Source organism: Vitis vinifera, chromosome 13 (assembly GCF_030704535.1).
Source record: "Vitis vinifera cultivar Pinot Noir 40024 chromosome 13, ASM3070453v1".
In the NCBI taxonomy this organism is placed as follows: Eukaryota; Viridiplantae; Streptophyta; class Magnoliopsida; order Vitales; family Vitaceae; genus Vitis; species Vitis vinifera.
The window spans coordinates 5,819,611-5,844,322 of record NC_081817.1 but is presented as its reverse complement, the minus strand read 5'-3'; the positions used below and the strand labels follow the sequence as shown (position 1 = coordinate 5,844,322).

Here is a 24,712-nt window from a genome sequence, read left to right as displayed (position 1 = left end):
AGGGTTTATTTGAAGCCGAGGTTTATGATGAAAAACCAAATTGAATAGCTAAAATTTGGAGGGGAGAGAGCGGTGAGGAAAATTGAAAAAGCGTGAAAATGGAAAATGGTGCGGTGGGAGTGGTGGGACCCGTGGGGAACGGGTAATGAGAGGAGAGAGAAGACTTCAACATCACGACAGGGAGGGTATAGTAAAAGACAGCTAGCAATGAAGGAGGAGGCTCACCTACCATCTCTGCTCTCACCCTCCCTTTTTAGTCTTTCTTCCTCCCATCTTTCTCCTTTCAATCTTCACTCCCCTCCCAACTCTCTTCTCTAATGGAGCTTTAAGGTTTCTTCTGGAGCACTGCTGTTCGAGTTTCTCTTGTCTTTCCTTCGTGACTCGCTGCAAATTTGGGAACTTGGATTTTGCATTGACATTTTGGGAAGCAACTAGGGTTTAAGCTTAGGTTTGGTTCTGCATTTATGCTTTTATTTCTCAAAATATGTATTTTTCTACAAAAGTTTTGAAATTTTAGTATGGGATGGGTTCTGTGTCACTGTGGCTGGCTCAAGAGGTTTTTAACGAGCTGGGGTTTGTTTGTTTTGCTGGAATGAGCCAGGGAAAAAGAAAAACCAGAAAAGGGAAATTTTCCCCTCGAATTTGAGTCTTTTTTACCTTGAGCAAAATTGTCGGTGGGAGCAATTTCCTGGGAAAAAAAGCAGGGCTACATTTGTTGATTTTGCTTGGAAATTTGTGAAAGTTTGTGCATTTGTTTCCAGTTTGTTTCCAGGGCATTTATGTGTTGATTCTGTTTTTGCAGGGTTTGAGTACAGAGGTTGAAGCTGTGTGCATTTTGATTGTGGGCTTCAAGCTCCACCATTTTCAAAGAGTATCAGAGAACTGAGAGAAGCATTTTGAGGGCAAAAAATAAACTGAGGTATTCCTCATTGCTATTCCCATTTTGTGAATTGGTTTTCAAAATTGTTGCCACTTTGGAAAAATACACAGGAATATCTCACAGCTGGGTTATTCCTATTCTGCGTCATCAGGCCTCTAACCTGCGCTTTATCCTAAACCAAGAGAAAAATGTTTTTTTTTTTTTTTGGGAAATTTGATGTATAATCATTTTTTTTTTTTGCTTTTATTATTTCAGTTACCCAATTGGGTTTATGGAAATTAAAATTTTCTTTAATTAACATGGCATGTTTAATTTGCTAACATGCGCCACACGGCGGTCCGCCCACCGTATGTACGCGTACGCGTACGCATACGTGCATATATAGCGCACCACGGTTTTTCATTTCCTGGTTCCTTCTTATACCGCTTACAGTCCCATTCATTTCTTCTCCATTTCCGTTTGTTTCGCAGGAAAAATGATTGGGCCTAACTTCATGGACGAGATAGATTGCGGCAGCTTCTTCGACCACATCGACGACTTGCTCGAATTCCCTCCCGAGGACGTTTCCGGCGGCCTCATGGGCGGGGACTGCAACTCCTTCCCCAGCATTTGGACAAACGCATCGGACCCATTGCCCGGACCCGACTCGGTGTTCTCCGGTCCCAACAGCAACAGCAATTCCGACCTCTCGGCGGAGCTCTCCGTTCCGGTGAGCCTCTCCACACGTGTCACATTCTGATATCGTTTGGCCGAAATGTCTCTGAATTTTACAAAATTGGAATGAATGGCCACGCATGATGATTAATGACGTCATAATTATATATTTCTATGTCATAAATGCCAGCATTGAAGTGTCTTGGCTTGTCCACACACCCATGTGGTGGCTGTCTTTTTTGCGTCCTTTTCTTAGCAATTAAGCTGCCTTCTTGTCTTCACCCACACACTGGTAGGAATGAATTTTTGAGTTGTGTCTACAATTCAAATTTCCTGCTCCGCTAGGGTGTTTTGGTAATTTTACACACATATACGTCCGCATTCAGTGCCTTCCAATCCTGGATACAGGTGTAAAGAAATATCACATAAGAAAAAGTTGCAGGGTCAGTAGGGAAGCTTAATGTGACAGTGTCGATAGTGTTGAATGTGTTGAATTATACGGTATAAAGGGTGTATGGTGTGACAGCTTCTTTCTTTGAGGGCATAAAAATGGTAGGTTGGGGGATATACTTGAAGTTATCTTGTTTGGAGTTGAGTTGTTTATTTACTTATGGACTGCTGGGCTAGAATGAATGAATGTGAAGTGATATAATAAATACCCCAGTTGAGATGGTGGTATAATTGCGTGTACTATCACTTCCAGTGATGCCGGTCTGCATCAATGGTTAAATTGAGACTGCGGTTTTATAACAAATGCAGTGCTGTTGTCCTGTGATGAACCATTTGTTTATGCATTTATTTTCAGACCTTCAATTCCTTTCTGGTCAGTATGAATGTGTTGGCCTGCACCTCTGTTTGCTTGTTTGCTTCAATTGTCGGGTCTTCTGAAACATTTGTCCCATTTCTGATTGGTGTGTTATCTATTGTCTTACAGTATGAGGACATCGTTCAGCTCGAGTGGCTTTCAAACTTTGTTGAGGATTCCTTCTCTGGTGGAAGTATTGGCCTCAACAAAGAAGATGGCTCCATTGTTAAGGACTCGCCCCATCATCAGTTTCAGACATCCAGCCCGGTTTCTGTGCTGGAAAGCAGCAGCTCCTGCTCAGGAGGGGGAGGGAAGACCATACCACTTAGCCCCAATCATCGTGGGGCTCAACGTGCCCGCAGCAAGCGTCCTCGACCTGCGACCTTTAACCCTCGCCCTGCCATTCAGCTTATCTCCCCAACCTCGTCTGTTACCGAATCACCACAGCCGGTCCTTGTCCCTAAAGCGTCTTCTGACTCTGAGAATTACGCAGAGTCTTCTCCTCTGAAGAAGATGCCAAAACCGGCTGCAGCAGAACATAAGAAGAAAAAGAAGATGAAGCTGTCGCTTCCACTGGGTCCTGTGGAGATGAACCAAAATCCACCCGCACAAGCAGTTAGGAAATGCATGCATTGTGAGATAACAAAGACACCACAATGGAGGGCAGGCCCAATGGGGCCAAAAACCCTATGCAATGCCTGTGGTGTCCGCTACAAGTCAGGCCGGCTCTTCCCAGAATACCGGCCTGCAGCAAGTCCTACGTTTGTCCCCGCATTGCACTCCAATTCTCACAAGAAGGTAATCGAGATGAGGAACAAAGCTTGTGAAAACACTGCAATGACTGCAAGCCCACCAACGGGGACCACCTCCCCACCGGAGCTCATTCCAAATAGCAGTGTTTCATTGGATTATATGTGAAGGAAGGAGGATGTAGAGAACAGTTTTCCTAGTTGGTGGAGTCTCTCCGGGCTGCCTCTCAAGTTTGGGTCTTCATGTTATTTTACTTACCGGTTTTTTCATTTCTTTGTTCATTGGTTTTTGTACAGAGGTGGAAAGGGGGTGGATAGGAGCTATAGATGACCATATTTTTAGCAAGTAGAGAAAAGGATGAAATGAGAAAACTGAGAACTGAGAAAAAAGGGGTAGGAGAGAAATGGAAGCTTAGTGGTAGGAGGGGGAAAGGGATTTAGGTTCGGCAATATTTAGGTCTCTCTGGTCAAGTTCAGTCAGTCATTAGATGTTGGGTTTTGTGTCTTTGTCTCTTTTCCGTTTTCTTTTCTCCTTTGATGGGAATTCTTTTTGCAGTTCATTTGTTTGTAGGAAATTCTGAGATAAGTAATGGGGTTTGAAATGATGTTATGCTTCATTGAAAAAAAAGTACTTTGCTCATTCTTTTCTCCTCTTTTCAGTTCAAATTCCACTTTCTATTCCTGCTCTGCCCAAAAACCTAAACCTTGACCTAAACCCACACGCCATCACACATTTCCAAGGTTCTACCAAATTGGGTTTCTGTTTCTTTCAATCTGGTTTCCATCACATTCCCGCTCTCAATTGGACAATTTTAGACAACTAGTGGAAAATTCACATGGGACTTTCTCAGATTGATGAAAATTGCACATGGGAATGACCATGTTCCTGAAATTCAATGCATGGATTGTTGGTCCAGCTTGGAGGCTGGCCATGGACACAGATCATGAAATCAAGGAGGATGTTACCAATAAAATATGATATGATATGAGAAGTTACAACTTCAAAGAGAAGACTAAGCTTGGATGTGCTCTCCATCTTCATTGCCCTACAAGATTATGGCTTTGCTTCACCTAAAAGCAAACGAATGAATCATGAGGGGCCTAATGGATGTAGCTTTTTAACTACCTAAACCAACCACATGACCTGCATCTTTTGTAGGCAATGGTACAGTCCAATAGTTGTTACAAAATTATTATCATTCATGCATTTTGTCTCCTGGTTACACTTCCCTGGCTACTACTCAATAGGGGAAACATTTCTATATTTATGAAATTTTAAAAAAAAATCATGATTTATCCATAAGTCCGGATATGGTACCAAAAAGGTTTAGTCATCAATTAAATCATATCATCTGTGTATTTAAGTCTCCTTATTTTATATATTGACTTAATTCAATTCATTTGCAAAAACTTTTTGCTTAAAGTAACTTGTTTTTTAATTTTAAATAATTTGTTTTTATTTTTTTTTACTTTTTGTTAACTTATTATTTAATTCTTAAATTTGTGATTGAATATAAAAAGTCAAAATATTTGATTTTGAATAATAAAAGTAACTTCTTAATTACTTAATAGAAATAAGATATTAAAAAAAATTAATACTTAACACTATTAAGTATAATTTAGTTTTAAGTTCTATTTAGAATTAAGCCGGAAAAAGGAAGACCACCTTAGTCTTGTTATTATGTGTGTATTTAAGTTTCATTACTTTTTACCTTAGTCTCATTTATTCGTATTTACATTATTATAAAAAATTATTAAAGAAAAAAAATACTAAGGCTATGTTTGGTTCTAGTAAAATTTGAGGAAAAATGTGAAGAAAAAAAATAAATTTAAATTCTATAAATTATTTTTATATGTTACTTTATGTTTATTTCACTTGTTTTATTTCATTTAAAGATTAGATCATTTGAAAATGTATTATTTTCTAATTAATTTTAATTATATTTGATTTTTTTTCTATTTTTCATAGGATAATTACACATAAAAACAAATCATTTTCCCAAGAAATTTTTTTAGTACTTTTTGGAACCAAATATAACTTAAAGAAAAATGATTTTTTTCATGCTTGGTTTTAATATGAATTTTTTTTTTTTTTTAAAGTCAAATATAATTAAAACTTATGAGAAATTTATATATTTTTAAATTATTTAATATTTATATAAAAATAAATAAATAAGTGAAATAAGTTTGAAACATGATATAAAAATAATTTATATGACTTTAAATCTTATTTTAATTTCTTTTAACTTTTTCCTTCCTTTTATTTTTCTTCTATATTTTCTCTTCGAACCAAACATAGTCTCTTGGTCTCATTTTTTTATATCTTTATCCAATCTATCAAGATTGTTTCGTGCACTTTCAACAATGGAGATTGGGATTGCAATTGGTGATGGTATGACACCACATTGTAACTGGCTTCAGTGGGCTGGATTGGGCTTCAGGCCCAAAAATTTATTGGCCGGGTTAGGGACCTATTAGTAAAATGGGCATGTTTCCCGCACCCAAAACATGGTTTCAATTCATTTAAAGGTCCTTAGATCTATTAAGAGTTTATTTGGTAGTGATTTTAGAAAACGATTTTTCTTTTATCTTTTTAACAATTAATTTTTTTTTTCTTGTAAGTATTATAAAGTTTAGAAACGCTTCCTGAAATCACTACCAAACACATTATAAAGTTCAAAAAATTGAAGATAAAAAAGCAGAATGATAATTATAATTTTTCCTTTTTTTTGTTTAATCCTTAATTATTTTAATGTTTTAATGATTAAATGGACTAACCAAAAATTTCCTCTATTTTTTCTTTCTATCTTTGAGAATAACTAAAAACTACGGGAAAAGAAAAAAAGAGGACAGAGAGAAAAAAAGAATGATGGATTATTGGGTTTGGGTTGGCGATGACTAGCTAGACATGGGCCTAAGCTCAGATGACGGGCCATATTTGAGGCAAGTTCAAATGGGCCATGAAGAGCCCAAATTTTGCCAATGGGGTAATTGAAGCCGTTTTGGACATTCTCTTGCCTCTCCTTGATTCAAAGTGCGTTTGGTAGTGATTTTAGAAAATATTTTTATTTTTTTAATATTAAAAAGATAAAAATTTGCAAGTATTAAAAAATTAAAAGTCTGTTTGATAGTGATTCTAAAAAATGTTTTTAATATTTTTAATATTTGAAAATTTTTATCATTCAAGTATTAAAAATATTAGAAAAGATTTCTAAAATCACTTCCAAATGCACTCTAAGAGCCCGTTTGGCAGTGATTTTTAAAAGTGTTTCTACCGTTAAAAACACTTTTAAGTGTTTTTGGATGAAAATAAAGTGTTTAGCAAATTTTAAAAAACACTTTTGAAAATCTGGAAAAACACTTGAAGTGATTTTCAGAGAATCACTTGACAGGTGTTTTTTTTAAAGAAACACTTCAATTTTTTTGAAATATTCCAAAAATGTCCCCAGTGATAAATCAATTAGAAAAATATTTTTTTTTAAAAAAAATTAATAGGTGGTCATATATTGTTTTACTTTTAAAATTATCTTTTATTCAATGTTTTTTATTTATTTATTGATTTAGAGCCCGTTTGTAAATATGCCCCTTTGAGTTAGTTGTTTTTTGTAAATATTTTTTAAAATTTTAGTATAGTGATAAAAAAATTATTATTTTTAATTAGAAAAGTCTTTTTTTTTTATATAGAAATTAATAGGTAATCATCTATTGTTTTAATTTTAAAATTATCTTTTATTCAATGTTATTTTTTTAGTGATTTAGATGTTTTTTTATTAATAAAAAGTTTTTTTGTTTATCATACCATTTTTTTTAATTAAAATTGTATGTCTTTTTTGGTAATTTATTAATATTAAAAGTGTTTTTATATTTATACAATATATTATCAAAAACACTTTAGAATATTTTTTCTGATTATCATAAAAGTGTTTTTCACAGAAACACTATAGTAGAAAACACTTCAAATAAAAACACTTCCACTAGAATCACTACCAAACGGGCTCTAAAAACACTTCATAGAATCACTGTCAAATGTATTTTTAGATTTTTAGACTTTTCAAATCAAAAGGCCAAAAATTATTTATTTATAAATATTTTTTGAAAATAATCCTTGAAATAATTCTTAATTGTTTTTAGAAATAAAATTCTATTTAAAAACTAAAAAATTTACGAAGTATTTGACATATTTTTAATTATTACTCAATACTTTAAAAAAAAACTTAAAACATTTTAAATTTATTTTCAAAACAAATTCTTAAAGAAAACGTATTTTTTAAGTTAGAAAATAATTTTTTATTCTAAAAAACAAAAAACTATTTTCGAAAACAATTTCCGGACATGATAAAAATTATTGGACCAACTAGAAAACAAGAAATTAAAAATAGGTCGACACTATTATGAAAATAAACTTTTAAAAAACATCTTCATCCTTACAAAGAAATAATAATTGTTGAGAAGGCTTATGCTTTCAAGACAAGAAAAATAATGTTTTGAAATTTTGTTTTCAAAATAATCCAAATCCAAAACATTTTGTCAACACGGTACTTGTGTCTTTTTATTTTTTTTCTAAACATTTTAGAAATAGAAACGAAAATGATTTTGATGAACATGACTTGGCCTAAAAAAATGAATGTGACACATTACAATTAAGACGAGGGGGGGCACACCATATGTCGGCATAGATGATCGATTGGGAATTTTTGTATTAAATAGGTCCAAAATGGTACTATTTTGAAAGACATACTTTTAAACAAACCAAGTTTTACCATAATATTGAAAAGGAAAATCTATTGTATCAAAGTTTTAATATCAATTATTAAACTTTAACGTATAATTTGAATCATTGATAATAAAAATGAGACTCGATAGAATCTCATCCTTTAATAATTTTTTTTTTCATATTTTGATCATATTTTTTATATTTTGAATACATTCTTCGTATTTCGATCATCTTATTATTTGACAGGTGTCCACATCAAATTAAGTTCTAAAATGTGACCCATAATTCATAAAAATAAAAATAAATTTTTTTTAGAGTGAGATGTCTCCAACAAAGAGAAGTTTTTTTTTTTTTTTTTGTGAGGAAAATGTTGTAAAGACATGACCAAAGGGGAAGGGGGGTCCTATAATTCATTCATGATTGCTTGCCAACCCAAAGGGAAATGTGAAGCAATGAATGATGATGTAAAGAGAGTGGAATGAGGACAAGAAATTAATGCAAACCCTACTGTCCTTTTGTAGGGAATCTTTGTTAGTATTCATATGGAGAAAAATCCACAACCCCCACCCACCCTCTTACCATTTCCCCATTTACAAACTATTAATGCTAAAACTTCAAACTCTACCTCTATTATTGAATGTGGCTGAGAAAAGGCCCTCTATTATTTACCCCTACCTTTCTCATCCACATGCCATGTTTTTCATTCATGGGGGGATTTCAACAGCCCTACAAAGACCCCACCTTAAATATTAAAAAAAAAAAAAATCAAAATTGGATTCTAGTCAATGAGAAAATGATGAGGTTACAAAAAGGGCTGTCTTCTACCTTTTCCAACTCCTCCATTAGTGTAAGATTCTTCTCATTCTTGGACAGGTGGGACAATGACTTGATTCAAGTTCACCTTCTTTACAAATCCTAAATTTGGCATCATTGTTTTGTACTTAATCCGATAGGTTTTGTTGTACATTCTTAATAAGCCGGATTACATGTTCGATCGATACTGATTTGATATCATAATGTTTTATTTGAATCTTTAAACTTCATCACGATCAAATGAATCAAATTAATGTTTCTTTTATTATTATTATTATTATTATGAAAATTTGGCATGGAATGAGATGGTAGAGTAAGAAAGGGGGAAAAATGAGAGGTTGGGATAAGACTTGAGAGTAGAGACAGATGATATTGGTGTTGGGTTGGGCAGGAACCAAAAAGACACCTTGCAGGTGCTCTTTGGATCATGATTCTCTCTTACCCTTGTTTTGGGCCATGCTTTCAAATATTTGTCATTTTCTACTTCTTATTAGTCACTACCACCAAAAGGTTTTATGATAGGCTCCTCAAGGAACCAAGTTGTCATTGTGTACACCACTAAATATGTTCTTCATAAACTTTTTCCAAGTTTGTTTAAGAAAAAGTAAGGATAAAAATTTTAGACATTTTTTTTTCTATTTTTAATATTTTCCGTTACGATAAAAAAAAAAACTTACTCATCTTATCTTACAAAGGAATTCCATTGATTCGAAGCTATCATGATATAATCCTATATTTTTATATATGTAATTTTCAACACGAGACTTTTAAGGCTCATCAAATTAATTCTCGTTATGTGATTTAATATCACACTCATTTATACTCATTAGGGGCTTAATGAAATTAAGGTTCGCATATCGGGACTTAATCTATCCAATATAACACCCTTATGTCAGGGTCATAGTTCATTCTCAGACTTATAACAAATGTAATCATTTTCGATCTTTACACATCCATTTTAGAATTATTTTTTAATAGCAAGGAATCGAACTTAATATGAATATGATATTGAAAATTTGAGTTTAATACAAAGGAAAAAGACCATTTTTGAAATGATATTTTTATCAATAAAATCATTAATATCATAATTTCATTTTTAAAATAAAAAATATGTATATAACATCTCTTCTTGAGTAAAATATAAAAAAAATTCTAACACTACTTTTTTTCTTATATCACAAGCAACATAAGTTGCTTGACATACTTATAACGTTTTTTAAAATAATGAGAAAACTAAAAAATATTTTTGTTTTTTAATTATTATTAAAGAAAGAAAATATTTGAAAAAAAACAATATAAATCACTATCAACTTTAAAACTTGAATATTAATTTTAAAAAGCCAAATAATTGAAAACAAGTAGATAAAACCCAATTTTTAATTTTTCTTTTTTTGGGTGTTTTTTAAATTATTTTTTTCCCTCTCCCCATAATGATTTGTAATAAATCAAAATTTGAAGTGAAATCCCCTCTAGTCCTAATTTTGTCACACCCCACAAAAAATTCAACAAATTCATGGATGGTCATATGCTTAGAATCATAAATCAATAATAATATTTAAAATAAATTTATAAATAAATATTTAAAAATTTGAAGATATCATCATATCATCCTAGGATTTGATTAGGAATGAGCTCGAAGCGAAATAAGTGGAGAGTTGAATGAAGGTGGGGTGGGTCACGTGCGATTGAATCAGGGGGTTGGTACTCTACAGTTCGTGGGGACAAGGCATCGCTGTCAAATAAAGCAGAATGATGACACGTGGGGGATTCGTACGGCACTGATCAGCATCACACTTGTCCAGTTGTCCCCATGCTGCCGATTTGGCCTGCCCCCCACCCTACTCTCTTGTAAACTCACAACACAATTATTTTATTTTTATTTTATTGAATAACCTTGTATTTTAGTATCTTCTAAGTTATACCTGTCCGGTAACCCTTTTCAAAAGCATTTTTTTTGTTCTTAAAACGGTTTTTTCACAATAAAAAACAAATTTAATAATTTTTTTAATTTAAATTAATTTTTGAGAACTCATGATGTTGTTAGTTGTTAATGTTAATTTTATGATTATACCTCCTCTTCACCCTAACTCACCGATACCTTCCTCAATTTCATTCTACAAGAAAATTATAAATTCAAATAATTAAGTTAATAGGACTAAAAATCATTTATAGTATTAGAAAATCACATGTTAATGGTTGATTCTCCTAAAAACATTTTTAAAGAAAATACTTCCATTAAAAACACTTCAAGCAAAAATATTTTCATTTGGTAGTGATTTTAGAAAGCATTTTTGATATTTTTAATATTTAAAATATAAAAATTTTCAAGTATTAAAAATACTATAAACGCTTCCAAAAATCATTGTCAAACACACTCTAAAGAGTATATTTAACAATATTTACATTCGAAGTGTTTTTAATGGAAGTGTTTTCAAGAGAACCATTTATAAATGTTTCTTTAGAAAAATTTATAAGTAATTTTTGAACACTATAAGTAATTTTAAAAATTTTAAAATTATTTTTTTAAAATTGTCTAACATCTAATCATTTTTCTAAACACTTTTTAAGTTAAAAGTATTTCCTAAAATCATGGTCAAACGATCTATTAAAGGTGTATTTATAGGAATTAATTTTACAGTTGAAATTTATATTTTTAAAATACTTTTGATTAAAAATAAATATAATTTTGATTGAATATAAATTTCATTGAGTCTTTGACGTTATGGCAGACACGTTATTATTTAATTAAAATTTTAAATATAAAAAATTCTCAAACATAAACTAATTCATATAATAAAAATAATTAACCTTTTTTTTTATATACTTCTTCTATTACCAAAAGTCTAAATCATCATCAACAAAGACAAGCAATGATTTCTATGTGAGAAAATGTAAGGCCATTGTCAAAAGTTCTACTTATGCAATGTGAAAAGTTGTCTTTCAACTTAGATGCTAATCGTGATGTTTAAGTACTCTTTAGGGTAAAATATATTTAATAGCAAATTAACTATACTTAAAAGTCAAAATTAGCTTAAATTAAAAAAAAATATTATTATTATTTTATTCAAAATAGCTTTGTCATTTCATTACCTAAAATTCTTAACTACTTGTGGAATGTCTACTATAGTGATACATTCACTCTTTCCTCCCTCGTTTTTTCAAATTCAATAATTTTGAAAAATATTTAAGGTAGTTTTACCATAAAAGCCTCGTACTTGAAATAAGAATTATAGTAAATTTAAAACTAATATTTATTATTTAATTATTACTTTAAGTATTAATGTTATTTGATAAAATTAATTTAAAATTTATTATAAATCATCAAATTTGACATATTTATCTCATAAATTGTAATTAGGGTAAAGGAAGTCGAGAAACAATTCGTGGCATAGTAAAAGAGATCCTAAAAATAATTAGGACAAATACAGATAAAAAAAGTAAAATAAAAATAAAAATTTAAAAAAAATTAATTAATTTTATTACTTAAGGTCGTTTATGACTTTAAGTCACGTCATTACGTTATTTTACCAAACATATTTAATTTATTTAAATAACTTAAATTAAATTATTAAGTTGGTTTATTTAACACCTAATATGTTTGATTCTTAAAAAGTATTATAAAAAAATTACTAAAAAAATCAAATATAATTAAAATTAGTTAAAAAAAAATAAACTAATATATAAAAACAATTTGTTAATTTTAAATATAATTTTTTATTTTGCTTTTTTTTTTTTCAATTTTTTGATAACCAAAACCTAGCCTTACTTGAGTTAGCAAATGGCACCTAAGTGTTTATAATTACATCTTTTTATCTCAAGCCAATTGCAAGGCATGCATCCACTTCCAAACCAATTTAGTCATGAGCCATAAAAACAATACCAAAATGCAAATAGCTCTAATTAGACTATGGATTCAAATTCAGCAGCCTCATTGGGAGACATGGGAACAACCCCTAAATGTCTAGCCTAAGAAACATTAAATTTTGGACAATCATTAAAACCCAAGTACAAGGGTTTTAAAATCCAATGTCTTTTGGTTTATAAATCAATGAATTAAAAGTAACAAAATTAACAAACCCATATGGCCTTCATACCCAAAGTAATGAAATTGAAAAGATTCATTGATTGTGGTTTAGGTAAAGAGTAATGGCATGTGATGAATTTTATAGTCTTTAGTAAAATCATTTGTAACAAACTTTTAACTCCATGTGGTAGGATGCTTGTCATTTTCTAATACCACCATTTCACACTCCCAAATTTCAATCATTATGTGTCATAAAAGCCATGGACCATTTCAATTATTCTAGGCCTCCAACCATGTTTTTCTCACCCCACATCCTATCATAATGTTAAAAGTTTTCTTTAGTTTTTATTAATATTGGTGAGATTTACAAAGACAAGTAACACCTTACCTCCAAGATGATGATGTTGCATCTTATTCACAAATTTGAAATAATTAAAATGATAAAAAAAAACAAAAAAAACAAAACCAACTTTTCTTGGGTATTGCTTTACTTTAAAATAGGTTAAAAGTTTTGTTTCTTTTCAAAAAAAAATCATTATACTTTTGCCGTGTCTAAAATTTTGTCCAATTGTCAATATCATGAGTAACAATGAGAAATCTTAGTTCATCTTATGTGATAAGCTTTAATAATTTTGTTTGAACCTTGAAACATTTCCTTAGTATGAGAACAAGTGATTCTGGTAAACTACTGACTGATAATAGTATCCCATCTTATTATAAAATACTTTCAAAAAACACATTTGCTCGTTAGGTAATTTTATTTTTTAAATATATGATAAAAAGTTGTTTTTGTTTTAAGACGGGTTGTTACGAACACTATCATAATTCAAATTTCATGTAATTATTAGTATTATGAACTTCGACTAGAATAGTAAGTCTATTATATATAGTGAGTTTCGCTAATTATAATCAAAACATTTTAAATGATTTCATTCATGTTTTTATGAATTTACAACTTTTTCTTTCTTTCTTTTCATCGTACTTTTTAATAATCGCATGATGCCTAACATTCTTTTATACAAAGACAAATAACAATAAAGAACCTAACATTCCTTTATACAAAGACAAATAATAATAAGTTACAACACGAGGGATGATATTAAAGTCAAAAGTTAGAAGGGGCTTTAACTTATTGTGTAACTTGGCTTTGAAAACATGTCAAAAATTACATTTCTTTAAAGTGATGTTTTCCACCAAGAAGAATATAATAAAGAGGGAAAAAGTGAAAAATAGAGTAAATGGTGTCACAATCCAAGATGGTCCATATTGAAGGGTAAGGGTGGGGGTTTAAGAAAGACAACCACAAGACAATCCCATTTGAGCCTAAGAAAGAGGTGGGGGGAGGGAGAGGAGTGGTGTGAAGAGGAAGCAAAAGGGCACCCAACAACACTTGAAAGTTGAAATGAAAGGTGAAGTTGTTGGAGATGAGTTGGAGGGAGATGGGGATGGGCATGGATGTCCTTATCTATGTTTGTTTTATTTCATCTCCACATTCCACAACTGTTCCTATCCTCAACCATTCTCCTCCATTTGTGGCCAAACCCTTTCTCTTGTTGGAGGGTCTCTTTCTTTAATGCTTGTGAAATTCCTTGGAATGTCTGATAACTTTCTTTTATTTTTATTTGGGTTTTTTATTTTTATTAAATGAGAGAGGAAAAGTGTTGAAAGGACATCGGAAAATGACCTTATTTGATACTATTTTTCTTGTACAAGTTCCATATACATCTACTCTGAGTTAATCCATTGATATTTCGGGATAAATACACCCAACAACTATCGATATCAAGTTTTGTCAATTAACATCTTCATAAATTTATGAAGATTTTTTATCAAAATATTTCAAATAGCAATGTTTAACAATTCCCTAAAAACTAAATTTTATTCTTTAAAAAATAAAATATATTTATAAGGAATGACAAAAATTTTAAAACCTATATTGGTTTAATATATTTACACTAAACCTCAATTAATGAACCCGTTTATTTAATATAAGAACATAAAAATAAAATAATTTATATATGAAATAATAGAAAAGAATACGAGATTTTAATATGATTTGATAATAACTTTCCTTATGTTATAAGAAAATATAAAATATTAATATCAATTAAAAAATTTAGTCATTTTCTAAAACTTTAAATCTCATTTTGATTTTGAGAGAAGGAATTCAAAATGATACATTAATTAAGAGACGTGTAAAGGTAAGTTTGGATGGACCGACCAAGGTCATGAATTCATAGTCGGCTGCCGAATCATTCTGGCACTTGCATTCAAACCACATATCATCGTCAAATTAACTTTAGTCAAAACCCCTTACCAAGTGAATTCTTCTTTATGTACACATTACCGTAGTGTTCAAAAGGGTAAATCGGTAATTCCATGTCAAAAAGGCATGGCGTTGTTTCTTTTCACAGATTTTGTCCTCTTTCGTCTTTTCCCTCAGCCCATTACTGCGACCAGATCTTTCACCACCCGACAAAAAACTGGGGATTGCCGTGGTTAATCAAACCAAACTCTAGTTAGCCGGAGAGTTAGGGCCTCCGACAACAACAACATTGACTCTTAACCACGGTTAATCCATCTGGGTTAAGATATGCCTTGATTTCAGTGCAGCGCGTGACCCTCGCCATCTTGAAATAATATCGCGATATGTCATGTCATATGAAGGCCCGAATCCTCCGCTTGGTTGTTTCACGTTCCTAAAATTAATATTATTAAATAAATAAATTCTTTTTTTTTTTTAAAAAAAAAAAAGATTAATAAATCACAGCCAGTTGTCCAACTGGCGAACCACTTTTACAACCAATTCTTAAAATTAATTAAAAAAAAAAAATTCTAGAATTTTTTTTTTTTTTGGTGATTAATATTCGGGCAACGGTTTGCGTTAGTGTGGGTTAGTCCGAAACACGCGCTTGAGAAGGGAAGTGGTGAGTGAGGAGTGAGGAGTGAGGAGGAGGGTAGTGTGAGAGTAGGGTTTAGAAGGGGGAGGAGAGTAGGGGAGAGATATGGGGGAAAGAGTGAAACCGTGAAAGAGATAAAATTGGGATTGGGTTTGGAATTATGCGATGGAAATGAAAACATCTTGTCCTAAATAAATGCAATTTAAAAATTTGGTGTTTGGAGGATAGTGTCAAATCTCTCTCTTTCGCTCACTGTTACAGAGACTACAGTCTGGTCGGCAACGAAGCTTTCAGGTGTGTCTGTGTACTGTTACATTTCTCTGCTTATAATCTCTGACACTTCTATACCACACACCCATCTTTCCATTTCTCTCTCTCTCCCTCTCTCTCCCTCCCCCCCACCCTCTCTCTCTCTCTCTCTGTCTCTGCTTCCGCTCAACCTTTTCTAGGAAGTAGAAACAAACCCAGTGCAAGAATATTGAGATGGAATTCCGAATTCTTTCGATTTGGGATGAATCTTGGCGGGCGCTGGGAAGTGCAAGGGTTTTCCTTTCGATTTGCGGTTGAGTTGCTGGAATGGAGAGAGCTGAAGGGTGTGTGCGTGTTTGGTGGTGAGGATTGTGGACTGCGGAGACTTTTTTTTTTTTTTTTCCCTCCCTTGGAATTAGGGTTTGTTTTTTCTGGTGGTGCTGAATGAGGGTGTGATAGTTTCGGCTTAGAATTGTTTCGTATCGGAGGATTTGTCTGTGTTTAGGGTTTTTAATTTTTGGGGAAACTTGGAGAGTGTTCTTCAAGGAGTCTGTTTGTTCCTTGCATTCGTTGATTTGAGGCTTTTCGTATTCAATTCGGGAGACAGAAGGACAGAGGGAGGTAAGAGATTGTTGCTTTTGGTAGTGTTTTTTGGTACGAAAATTGTTGAATGCTTTGATCGGTAGGTAGCTGAGAAATTTTAGGCTAGGAAAAGAGAAGAATATAGAATGGAATATGAATCTTACCTTTTTCTGTTATATTCGATTAAAGAAATATGAAAAAGTCACCTCTACTTAGCTATCTAGTTGTTCTAGGCTCCGCAGAGTAGAGGTCTAAAATAATGAAAAATCTGAAATTCTAAATTTAATTTCCTTTTCTACATTTTCTTGGCACCCAAACAGAGTCGGAAAATTTTCTTTGTCTTTTTGTGTCTGTCGGTTTTCCTCTGTTTGTTTACTGAGAAAAACGAGAACAGAAGTTGAATCTTATGTGTTTATTTATTTCTTTTGAAAGATGTATCAAGACACCTCGGCCTAAGCCAAATACTAACACTTTGATTTCATTTCTTTTCCTACATTTCCTCATTCACAAAGGGGAGCACTATTATTATGAATTTCTTTGCCTGAAGCTTGTAATCTTATTATTCTGCAGCATTTACTGAAAAGCAATAAAGGAACAAGGATTTGTGTGTTTTATTTTGATGATCAGTCTTATGGATCCCATGAAGGAGCTGGACAAGTGCTTGGATCCTCAATTATGGCATGCCTGTGCAGGAGGAATGGTGCATATGCCATCCCTTAATTCTAGGGTCGTCTACTTCCCTCAGGGCCATGCTGAACACGCCTATGGGAATGTGGATTTTGGGAATCCCCGGATTCCCCCGCTTGTCCTCTGCAGAGTATCTGCTGTAAAATACTTGGCGGATCCAGAGTCAGATGAGGTTTATGCCAAGATAAGGTTGATTCCATTGAGAAACACTGAGGGTGAAACGGAAGATGATGTGTTAATGGGAGGCAATGGAATTGAGGCTCCTGAGAAACCAGCTTCTTTTGCAAAAACCTTGACACAATCTGATGCAAATAATGGTGGAGGTTTCTCCGTCCCTCGTTACTGTGCTGAGACTATCTTTCCACGCTTGGATTATTCAGCAGACCCGCCTGTCCAAACTATCCTTGCAAAGGATGTACATGGTGAGACTTGGAGGTTTCGGCATATCTATAGGGGAACTCCACGACGCCATCTTTTAACAACAGGATGGAGCAACTTTGTAAACAAGAAGAATCTTGTTGCAGGGGACTCGATTGTGTTCTTGAGAGCAGAAAATGGGGATCTCTGTGTTGGAATTCGGCGGGCAAAGAGGGCTGGCTGTGGACCTGAGTCTCCATCTGGTTGGAACCCAGCATCTGGAAATGGTACCTCTCCATATAGGGGATATTCTGGGTTCTTGAGGGAGGATGAGAATAGGCCGATATTAACACATTCCAATGCGGGATTCAGGGGAAAGGGAAGAGTAAGGGCTGAATCTGTTGCTGAAGCTGCAACACTTGCTGCGAATGGCCAGCCCTTTGTTATTGTTTACTATCCACGTGCAAGCACTCCTGAGTTTTGTGTGAAGGCCTCATCTGTGAGAGCGGCAATGCAGATCCAGTGGTGTCCTGGAATGAAGTTCAAAATGGCTTTTGAAACCGATGATTCTTCTCGGATAAGCTGGTTCATGGGAAACATTTCTTCTGTTCACGTTAATGACCCCATTCGCTGGCCTAATTCTCCATGGCGGCTTCTTCAGGTACCTTTTCCCCCAACCGGTTCAGTTGGAATAATGTTTTCTTTAAACTCTCGATGACTTCTAGCTTGCCTTATTCTCCATTTTTCACTAGCTTAAATCTTTGTTGGTTCTTAACTTATGGTTTTTTTGTCCCCTCCTGAGGATGGTTAAATTTGAGGATTACTTGCTATTTATTCTTGATCTTGTTCTCTATTTTCACCAACTTGAATTACTGTTGTTTCAGAATTTATGTCTTTTTTTTTGGGTAAATTTGGGGATTATAGATCCTTGTCATGCATGGTTAGTAGGATTAGTATGGAAAATCCAAAGTGCCTTTTTCCCATATGTGCATGGTCCTAAGTATATCGACTTTCAGAATCAATGTGCCAGTAAATCTAATGGCGTTTGGCCTAAAATTTCCTTGTTTCTCCTTCTGGTAACTTAGTTTTGTCATGCCTAACTTCAAGGTTCTGGAATATGAGATTCAGAAAATAGTCAGCTCACATTTAAATACACTCTGTAAATTGATCTTGCAGGTAACATGGGATGAGCCAGATTTACTCCAGAATGTGAAGCGAGTTAACCCCTGGTTGGTTGAATTGGTGTCACACGTGCCCTCTATCCATCTATCCCCCTTCTCACCACCAAGAAAGAAGTTGCGGCTTCAACAACAGTCAGAATTCCCCCTAGTTGGCCAAATTCCAATGCCATCATTTTCCAGCAACGCCCTCAGGCCAAGCAGCCCCTTGTGTTGTATATCTGACAACATTCCTGCAGGCATACAGGGAGCCAGGCATGCTCAATTCGGACTATCTTCATCAGATCTCCATTTCAACAAACTGCAGTTGGGTCTGTTTCCACTTGGTTTACAGCAGCAGCTTGATCAGACTGCCCCACCTTCCAGTATTCTTAGTGGGAATACCATGAGCAACCATGAGAACAATGAAAATATTTCTTGCTTGCTTACAATTGGAAATTCCACACAGAACTCGAAGAAAAATAATGAAATAAAGGCACCTTATTTCTTCCTCTTTGGTCAACCTATTCTCATTGAGCAGCAGGTTTCTCAGAGCTGCTCTGGTGATACAGCTGGAATCAGTTCATCAGATGGAAATCCAGAGAAAACGCCAAATTTCTCAGATGGTTCTGGATCTGCATTTCACCAGAATGGCCCACAGGAGAGCTCCTCGGATGAAGGGCTCCTCACTTGGTACAAAGATCACCAAAAAACTAATCTTGGCCTGGAGACTGGTCACTGCAAGGTGTTCATGGAATCAGAGGATGTGGGTCGGACTCTTGATCTGTCAATACTTGGTTCATATGAAGAACTCTATAGAAAGTTGGCCAACATGTTTGGCATAGAAAGAGCTGAGATGCTGAGCAATGTACTCTACCGGGATGAGGCGGGCATTGTTAAGCACATTGGAGATGCACCCTTTGGGTAAATATCTTCAATCTTTATGTTGTGATCCTTTCCAATTAGTTTTTGAAACTTAAGCTCTATGAGATATCTGACTTCTTTCCTTTGGTGCCATTTGCAGTGAGTTTTTGAAGACAGCAAGAAGGCTAACAATTCTGGCCGATTCGGCAGCAACACCCTAGGGAGGTAGAAGACTAGGTGACTTTTATTAAATGTACAGAGCCAACAATCTCAGTTTATTTTTGTTTTGGTTTTGGCTTTTGGGAGTGATGGGAGAAGCCCGCTTTCATCCGATTTTGCAATATCATAGCTCGTGACTTGTTAGCCCAGCTTAAATTTGGTCTCTAAATGAACTGACTCCTTATTGCTAGTTCAAACACTTGCCTTCAATCCCACATAATACGGATATGAAATTCTTTCTGCAGGACACATCATAAGGGTTGCAGAATTGTTGAAAAAGACCGATAACCCTTTTTCCACAGGAACATGCTAAATCTATATGCTAAGAAGGAAAAGTTTTCAGTTTGATTGAGAAGAGACATTAATCAGCTGGTGCTTCTATAAGTCAAGATGAATTATCTTCTCAGAGTCTATCCATCCATGGTGGTCTTTGTCCTTCTCACTAAGCTGAGAGATGGGAGTATTTCCTGCTGAATGCATATAGAACATGGAAATTTCTCAATGGAGCAGGCGTAGTTGGTTTCATCTTTACCCAAGGCATCAACCATGCCTATGTTTAGGGTGGTCACATGGATTGGCCAATTTTGCCTTTAACAATTCAGGACCTGGATTTCATTATAAAACAGAACACAGATTGAGATCCTGCCAGGAAAATATTCCAGCTAGTTTAGTCAAAACCTATTAAGATCTAACAGAAAAAAAAAAAAAAAAAATTCCAATTGTCTTAGTCAAAATCCTAGCAACTGTCAAAGACAGCTCTTCCATCACCTGAGAAACCAAGTTGTTCCCAAAGATTTTTGCAATTTAAAATCTTTTCTTAACATCAAAAGCAGATTCCTCTTAATTTAATACAGATTTTGTTTTTGTTTTTCCCCTCTTTTGGAGGGGTGGGGGCAGAAAACCAGAGGGTCCAATTAAAATGAATTGAACTCATCCCATTAATAAATAGCACAAGTCTGGAATTCAATGGTTTCAACCTTCAACCATACCTACTAAGCACTAACATGGCGCAAATGCTGGAGAAAACAAATCACCTCATCCATGGGGATTCGAAACAGCCGTATGGGGGGTAGCTCTCTGTGAACAAGAATTCACACACCGCCACTGACCACCCCCAGACCCCCCAACTCAATCCAAATGTCAGCTCTCAGAATTTTCTTTCTTCCGTAAATTCAAACAAAACCAACACCAGAATCCACGGCCCAAAGCGTTGAATTTGTGGAGTGGTTTAATTTAGGGAGCAGGATCCAAGAAATCCATACCCATGTTCATAGAACAAGAGTCAACCCTGGAAATCAGATCTCGATCATGGAGAGGAAGCTACCCACTTCCCATCTTCTTCTTACTTTGTTATCATGATTATGTTAGTGAAAAATGGTTAGGCCTAGGCTGACCAATTTGCATTTGCATGGGAAGCATGTATCAGTTCTTTAATTTGGGTCAAACCCCAATTTGTCAACCAACATCGTTTTTCGCAAATTTGCATGTGGATTCTGATTTTTTTTTCCCTTTTTTTCTTTTGGTCTTAAAGTCATGCAATAAAGGGAGGTTATCGGGGGTGTGATTTGACCACGTTTTATGTGGCACAAACTTCTCAACTGTCATGGAGGGGTGGTTTGGTAAAAAGTGTGCAGACCGTTTTACCCTTTCTGTACAATGCCAACTCTTGCCAACCATGCACCCAACGATTTTGAAACATATCCCATTGATTGGTGGTTAGGTGGTTTTATTTTCTTTGCTTAATTCTAAATAAAAATTAAAATTAAATAGTATTTAATAATATTAAGAATTAAGTTTTTTATTTAAAATATTTTATTTCTATTAACCTTTAAAAAATAAAAAACTTTATCTTTTTTAGAAAAAATTAAAATTTTGATTTTTTTCAATTTAACAAAAAATTTATAAAAAATCACGAAAAAGTAAAAAAATAAATTATTTAAAATTTAAAATTGAATTAATTCAATAAAAATTCAAAAAAATAAACACGTATTTTCTTATTTATGACAAAATTGATAACGAAATGTATTACATCAAAGTAAACTAGGTTGTAAAAAAGACCTATAAAAATGATATTTTAAATTAATCATTTTAAAATGGAAAAATGTGAAAAATACAGTTATTTATTTTTACCCTATGTAATATTTTTTTTTTAAAAATTCATGAATAACTTGCAAAGAACCTCCTTAGAAGTGAAAATATGTAACATAAAAAATAAAATAATTAATTTTTCTTCTTCAAAAAGTGAGCCCGGTCTTATTATGGTGGACCAGACTTCTTCGGTGAAAAATGGGCTGGATTGGTTCATAATGAGTAGATGATCCAACCAGCATTTGGCCTGTTAATTTAATTTCTAAGATTTTATATATTTATGTACTTTTGGGCATCAGAATGCACACACTGTAGCATTTTACATGTCCCTATAGGATAGCTTATTGCATTTTGGGGTATTTAATTAAAAAAAGTCAAATTATAATTCTATTTAAAAAATAAAAATAAAAATTGGAAAGCCATTTCTTTTAAACTAGAAGAAAGACCCTTTTTAGACCAAAATACCCTCCAACCAATTTTTTTTACCCATTCACATTAGAGCACTTTTTGTAAAATAACATAAGGGTATTTTTTTTTTGTCGAGGTTATATTTATAATTTCAAAAATATGAAAATTATTTTTATAAAGTAAAGGACATTTTCAAGTGCATTTGTCAGTAATTATAAAAAGTGTTTTTAATATTTTTAATACTTAAATGATGAAAAATTTTAGGTGTTACAAATATTAGAAACACTTTCAAAAATTACTATTAAATGCACTCTTCAAACTTTAAACTCAAATATTTCTTTTATTTTTGCACTTTGGAGAACCATGATTTAGTGTTTTTTTTTTTTTTGCATGTCCTAAAAATATACTATTGCTTACATAAGAAACATACTAGCCAGATGGAGGATCCCCTAGAAGTAAATGTAGGAGTTCTAAAATTTTTGGTTCCAATAATAAGATTGTCTATGACAGCGGATTCAAAGATTGTCTATAATCACATTATGAATGCATTGATGTAGTATCATTTTTTTCTTTTTACATGTTTGAATGGCAATCCACTACTATGATTGGAATCCAAAGTAATTGGAGAAGCCTTAGAAATTTTTTATTCCAACAATGGGAATGTTCATGACAAAAATTTAAAAAGTTAGCTCTAAATATAATATGAAGACAAATCAGAAACTTAATCGTAAAGATATTATCTGCTTTAAATCCTAAAAAGTCTTTACGGTTTTAAAACATGTTTATAAGGTTAAGAAAAACCTCTCTCTCTCTCTATATATATAGTGTTATGAACTTTCTCCCTTATTTGATACGAGATATTACAAACACTCCCTCAAATAAACAAAATATTATCGTTGTATCTTATGATATTGTAGGATCAAACAAACAAATACCCTTTATGGGATCAAACAAATCCTCACACCGAGGTCGATGATTGATTCTAATATCATTTATAATAATTTGCAATGTCCTTTTTGAAGTGAAATGGACATCTACAATTTTAAAACAAGTTTACAAAATTAAAAAAAACCTCTACATATAACATGTCAAGGACTTTCTACTTGATCGGATGTGGAGATCACCATACCAAGCCCTTTCATGTAACCTTCTATGGGTGACACCTTAATTTGATTGACATATTGGTCTAAATTATTATCACTCAATGCAGCCAAGGTTTCTAATGCAAGCCTCTATGACACCAAGTACTCTGATGGAAGCCTTTATGACGCTGACTACTCTGATGCAAGCCTTTGCAGCATCAGGCCATAATAACATATTGGTTTGTGCAGCACCTTGGTTCAAGTGAGCATAACATATGTATATAAAAAATTTCCAACTTCTTAACACCTTAAAAATAAGTAGATGGGGAATTGTAGAGGCATTGAAGGGGAATTCCTCTCCTCTTAACACATGATGCATAAACAAGCATATCCATTTAACTTTATTTGATGAAGATAACATCAAACTCACTAAATACCAGGCAAAAGATTCATGTATATCTATTTTTGATATAGTTATGCCAAGGAATATTTTAGGCTATGTTTAGTCATCGGGAAATCTGACAAAAAAATATAAAGAAAAAATACAAGAAAAAAAAAGAAAGAAAATAAAAAAATAGATTAAAAGTCGATAAATTATTTTTATTTGTTAATTCAAACTTATTTCACTTATTTTAACTTATCGATATAAAAATAAAATAATTTTAAAATATATAAATTTCTAACTAATTTTAATTATATATATAGATGATTGTTTGATGTCACTTGAAACCCAATTCATCTTTACATAGGTTGTCGATGACCTCAGGTTGAGTTGTTATAACTATGGTCAAAAGGTTACAACCATGGTTAGCCATTATAAGCATGGTTAGATAGTTGGAATCTTAATCTTAACTTAGGTTAAGCCAAAAGTTGTTTTGAAATATAGCTAGTGGGTGAGTGACCTTGTCTTTTAAGATTGCATGGCATTAACTGACCTTGTAACCTTGTCTATGGCTTCATCCTTCCAAGCTCCTATAGGGCTTAAAAAAGAGACATGGAAAAAGCAAGGGTTAAAAAATCCTACTAGTCATTCTATTTTAATTATTGATGAAATGGAGAATGAACCCTTGATTTAAATTTGGGCAAGGAGTTTTTATATAATAATATTGTGTTTATATAAAATTAAAATTTTAATAAATTAATTAATTTAATTATTTTATTTTCAAATTCCATTTAACCATTAAAAATATAAAAATTATCATGACAATCTTTGTTTTTTTGTTTTTTTATATATTAACTAAATAAAAAAGAAATATAAACTTATGATTGAAATTTGAAATATTTTAAAATAAAAAATTATAAATATATCATTATTATTTTATTAAACACATTTAAATTAGATATATCAATATAAAACGCATATTATTATCGCGAGACGCGCTACAGTGCCTCTCTCCATGTGCTTGGAGCCGAGAGGATTTGAATCCCAAACCTTTTGGTTTGGGGTTCACCCGCTTACCACTTGGGCTAACTTGCCCTT

The 24,712-nt window shown here is 33.0% G+C and overlaps 2 protein-coding genes across 3 annotated transcripts; both read left to right on the top strand.

Annotated features, from left to right (window-relative positions):
- The first annotated feature begins 215 nt into the window (after positions 1-215).
- On the top strand, positions 216-3,728 carry LOC100242832 (GATA transcription factor 8). The gene is made up of 4 exons (XM_002273466.5): positions 216-448; positions 803-919; positions 1,351-1,589; positions 2,469-3,728. Exons 3-4 carry the CDS (start codon positions 1,356-1,358, stop codon positions 3,255-3,257), a joined length of 1,023 nt encoding a protein of 340 aa, XP_002273502.1. The 5' UTR covers positions 216-448; positions 803-919; positions 1,351-1,355; the 3' UTR covers positions 3,258-3,728.
- An 11,919-nt stretch (positions 3,729-15,647) lies between these two features.
- On the top strand, positions 15,648-19,851 carry LOC100265118 (auxin response factor 18). 2 transcript variants are annotated; one of them, XM_010660097.3, is made up of 4 exons: positions 15,648-15,833; positions 16,941-18,075; positions 18,591-19,495; positions 19,596-19,851. In XM_010660097.3, exons 2-4 carry the CDS (start codon positions 16,990-16,992, stop codon positions 19,654-19,656), a joined length of 2,052 nt encoding a protein of 683 aa, XP_010658399.1. In that variant the 5' UTR covers positions 15,648-15,833; positions 16,941-16,989; the 3' UTR covers positions 19,657-19,851. The 2 variants fall into 2 exon arrangements, with proteins under 2 accessions (XP_010658399.1, XP_002273590.1); XM_002273554.4 differs by having other exon boundaries at positions 15,648-16,409.
- Positions 19,852-24,712: the final 4,861 nt, after the last annotated feature.

What these genes read in the sequence shown, in the direction of transcription:
- LOC100242832 (XM_002273466.5), top strand. Translation starts at nt 1,356, where the DNA reads ATGATTGGGCCTAACTTCATGGACGAGATAGATTGCGGCAGCTTCTTC. An exon ending in CGGCGGAGCTCTCCGTTCCG is followed by an intron (nt 1,590 to 2,468) that starts GTGAGCCTCTCC and finishes ATTGTCTTACAG; the next exon opens with TATGAGGACATCGTTCAGCT.
- LOC100265118 (XM_010660097.3), top strand. Translation starts at nt 16,990, where the DNA reads ATGATCAGTCTTATGGATCCCATGAAGGAGCTGGACAAGTGCTTGGAT. An exon ending in CTCCATGGCGGCTTCTTCAG is followed by an intron (nt 18,076 to 18,590) that starts GTACCTTTTCCC and finishes TTGATCTTGCAG; the next exon opens with GTAACATGGGATGAGCCAGA. An exon ending in ATTGGAGATGCACCCTTTGG is followed by an intron (nt 19,496 to 19,595) that starts GTAAATATCTTC and finishes TGCCATTTGCAG; the next exon opens with TGAGTTTTTGAAGACAGCAA.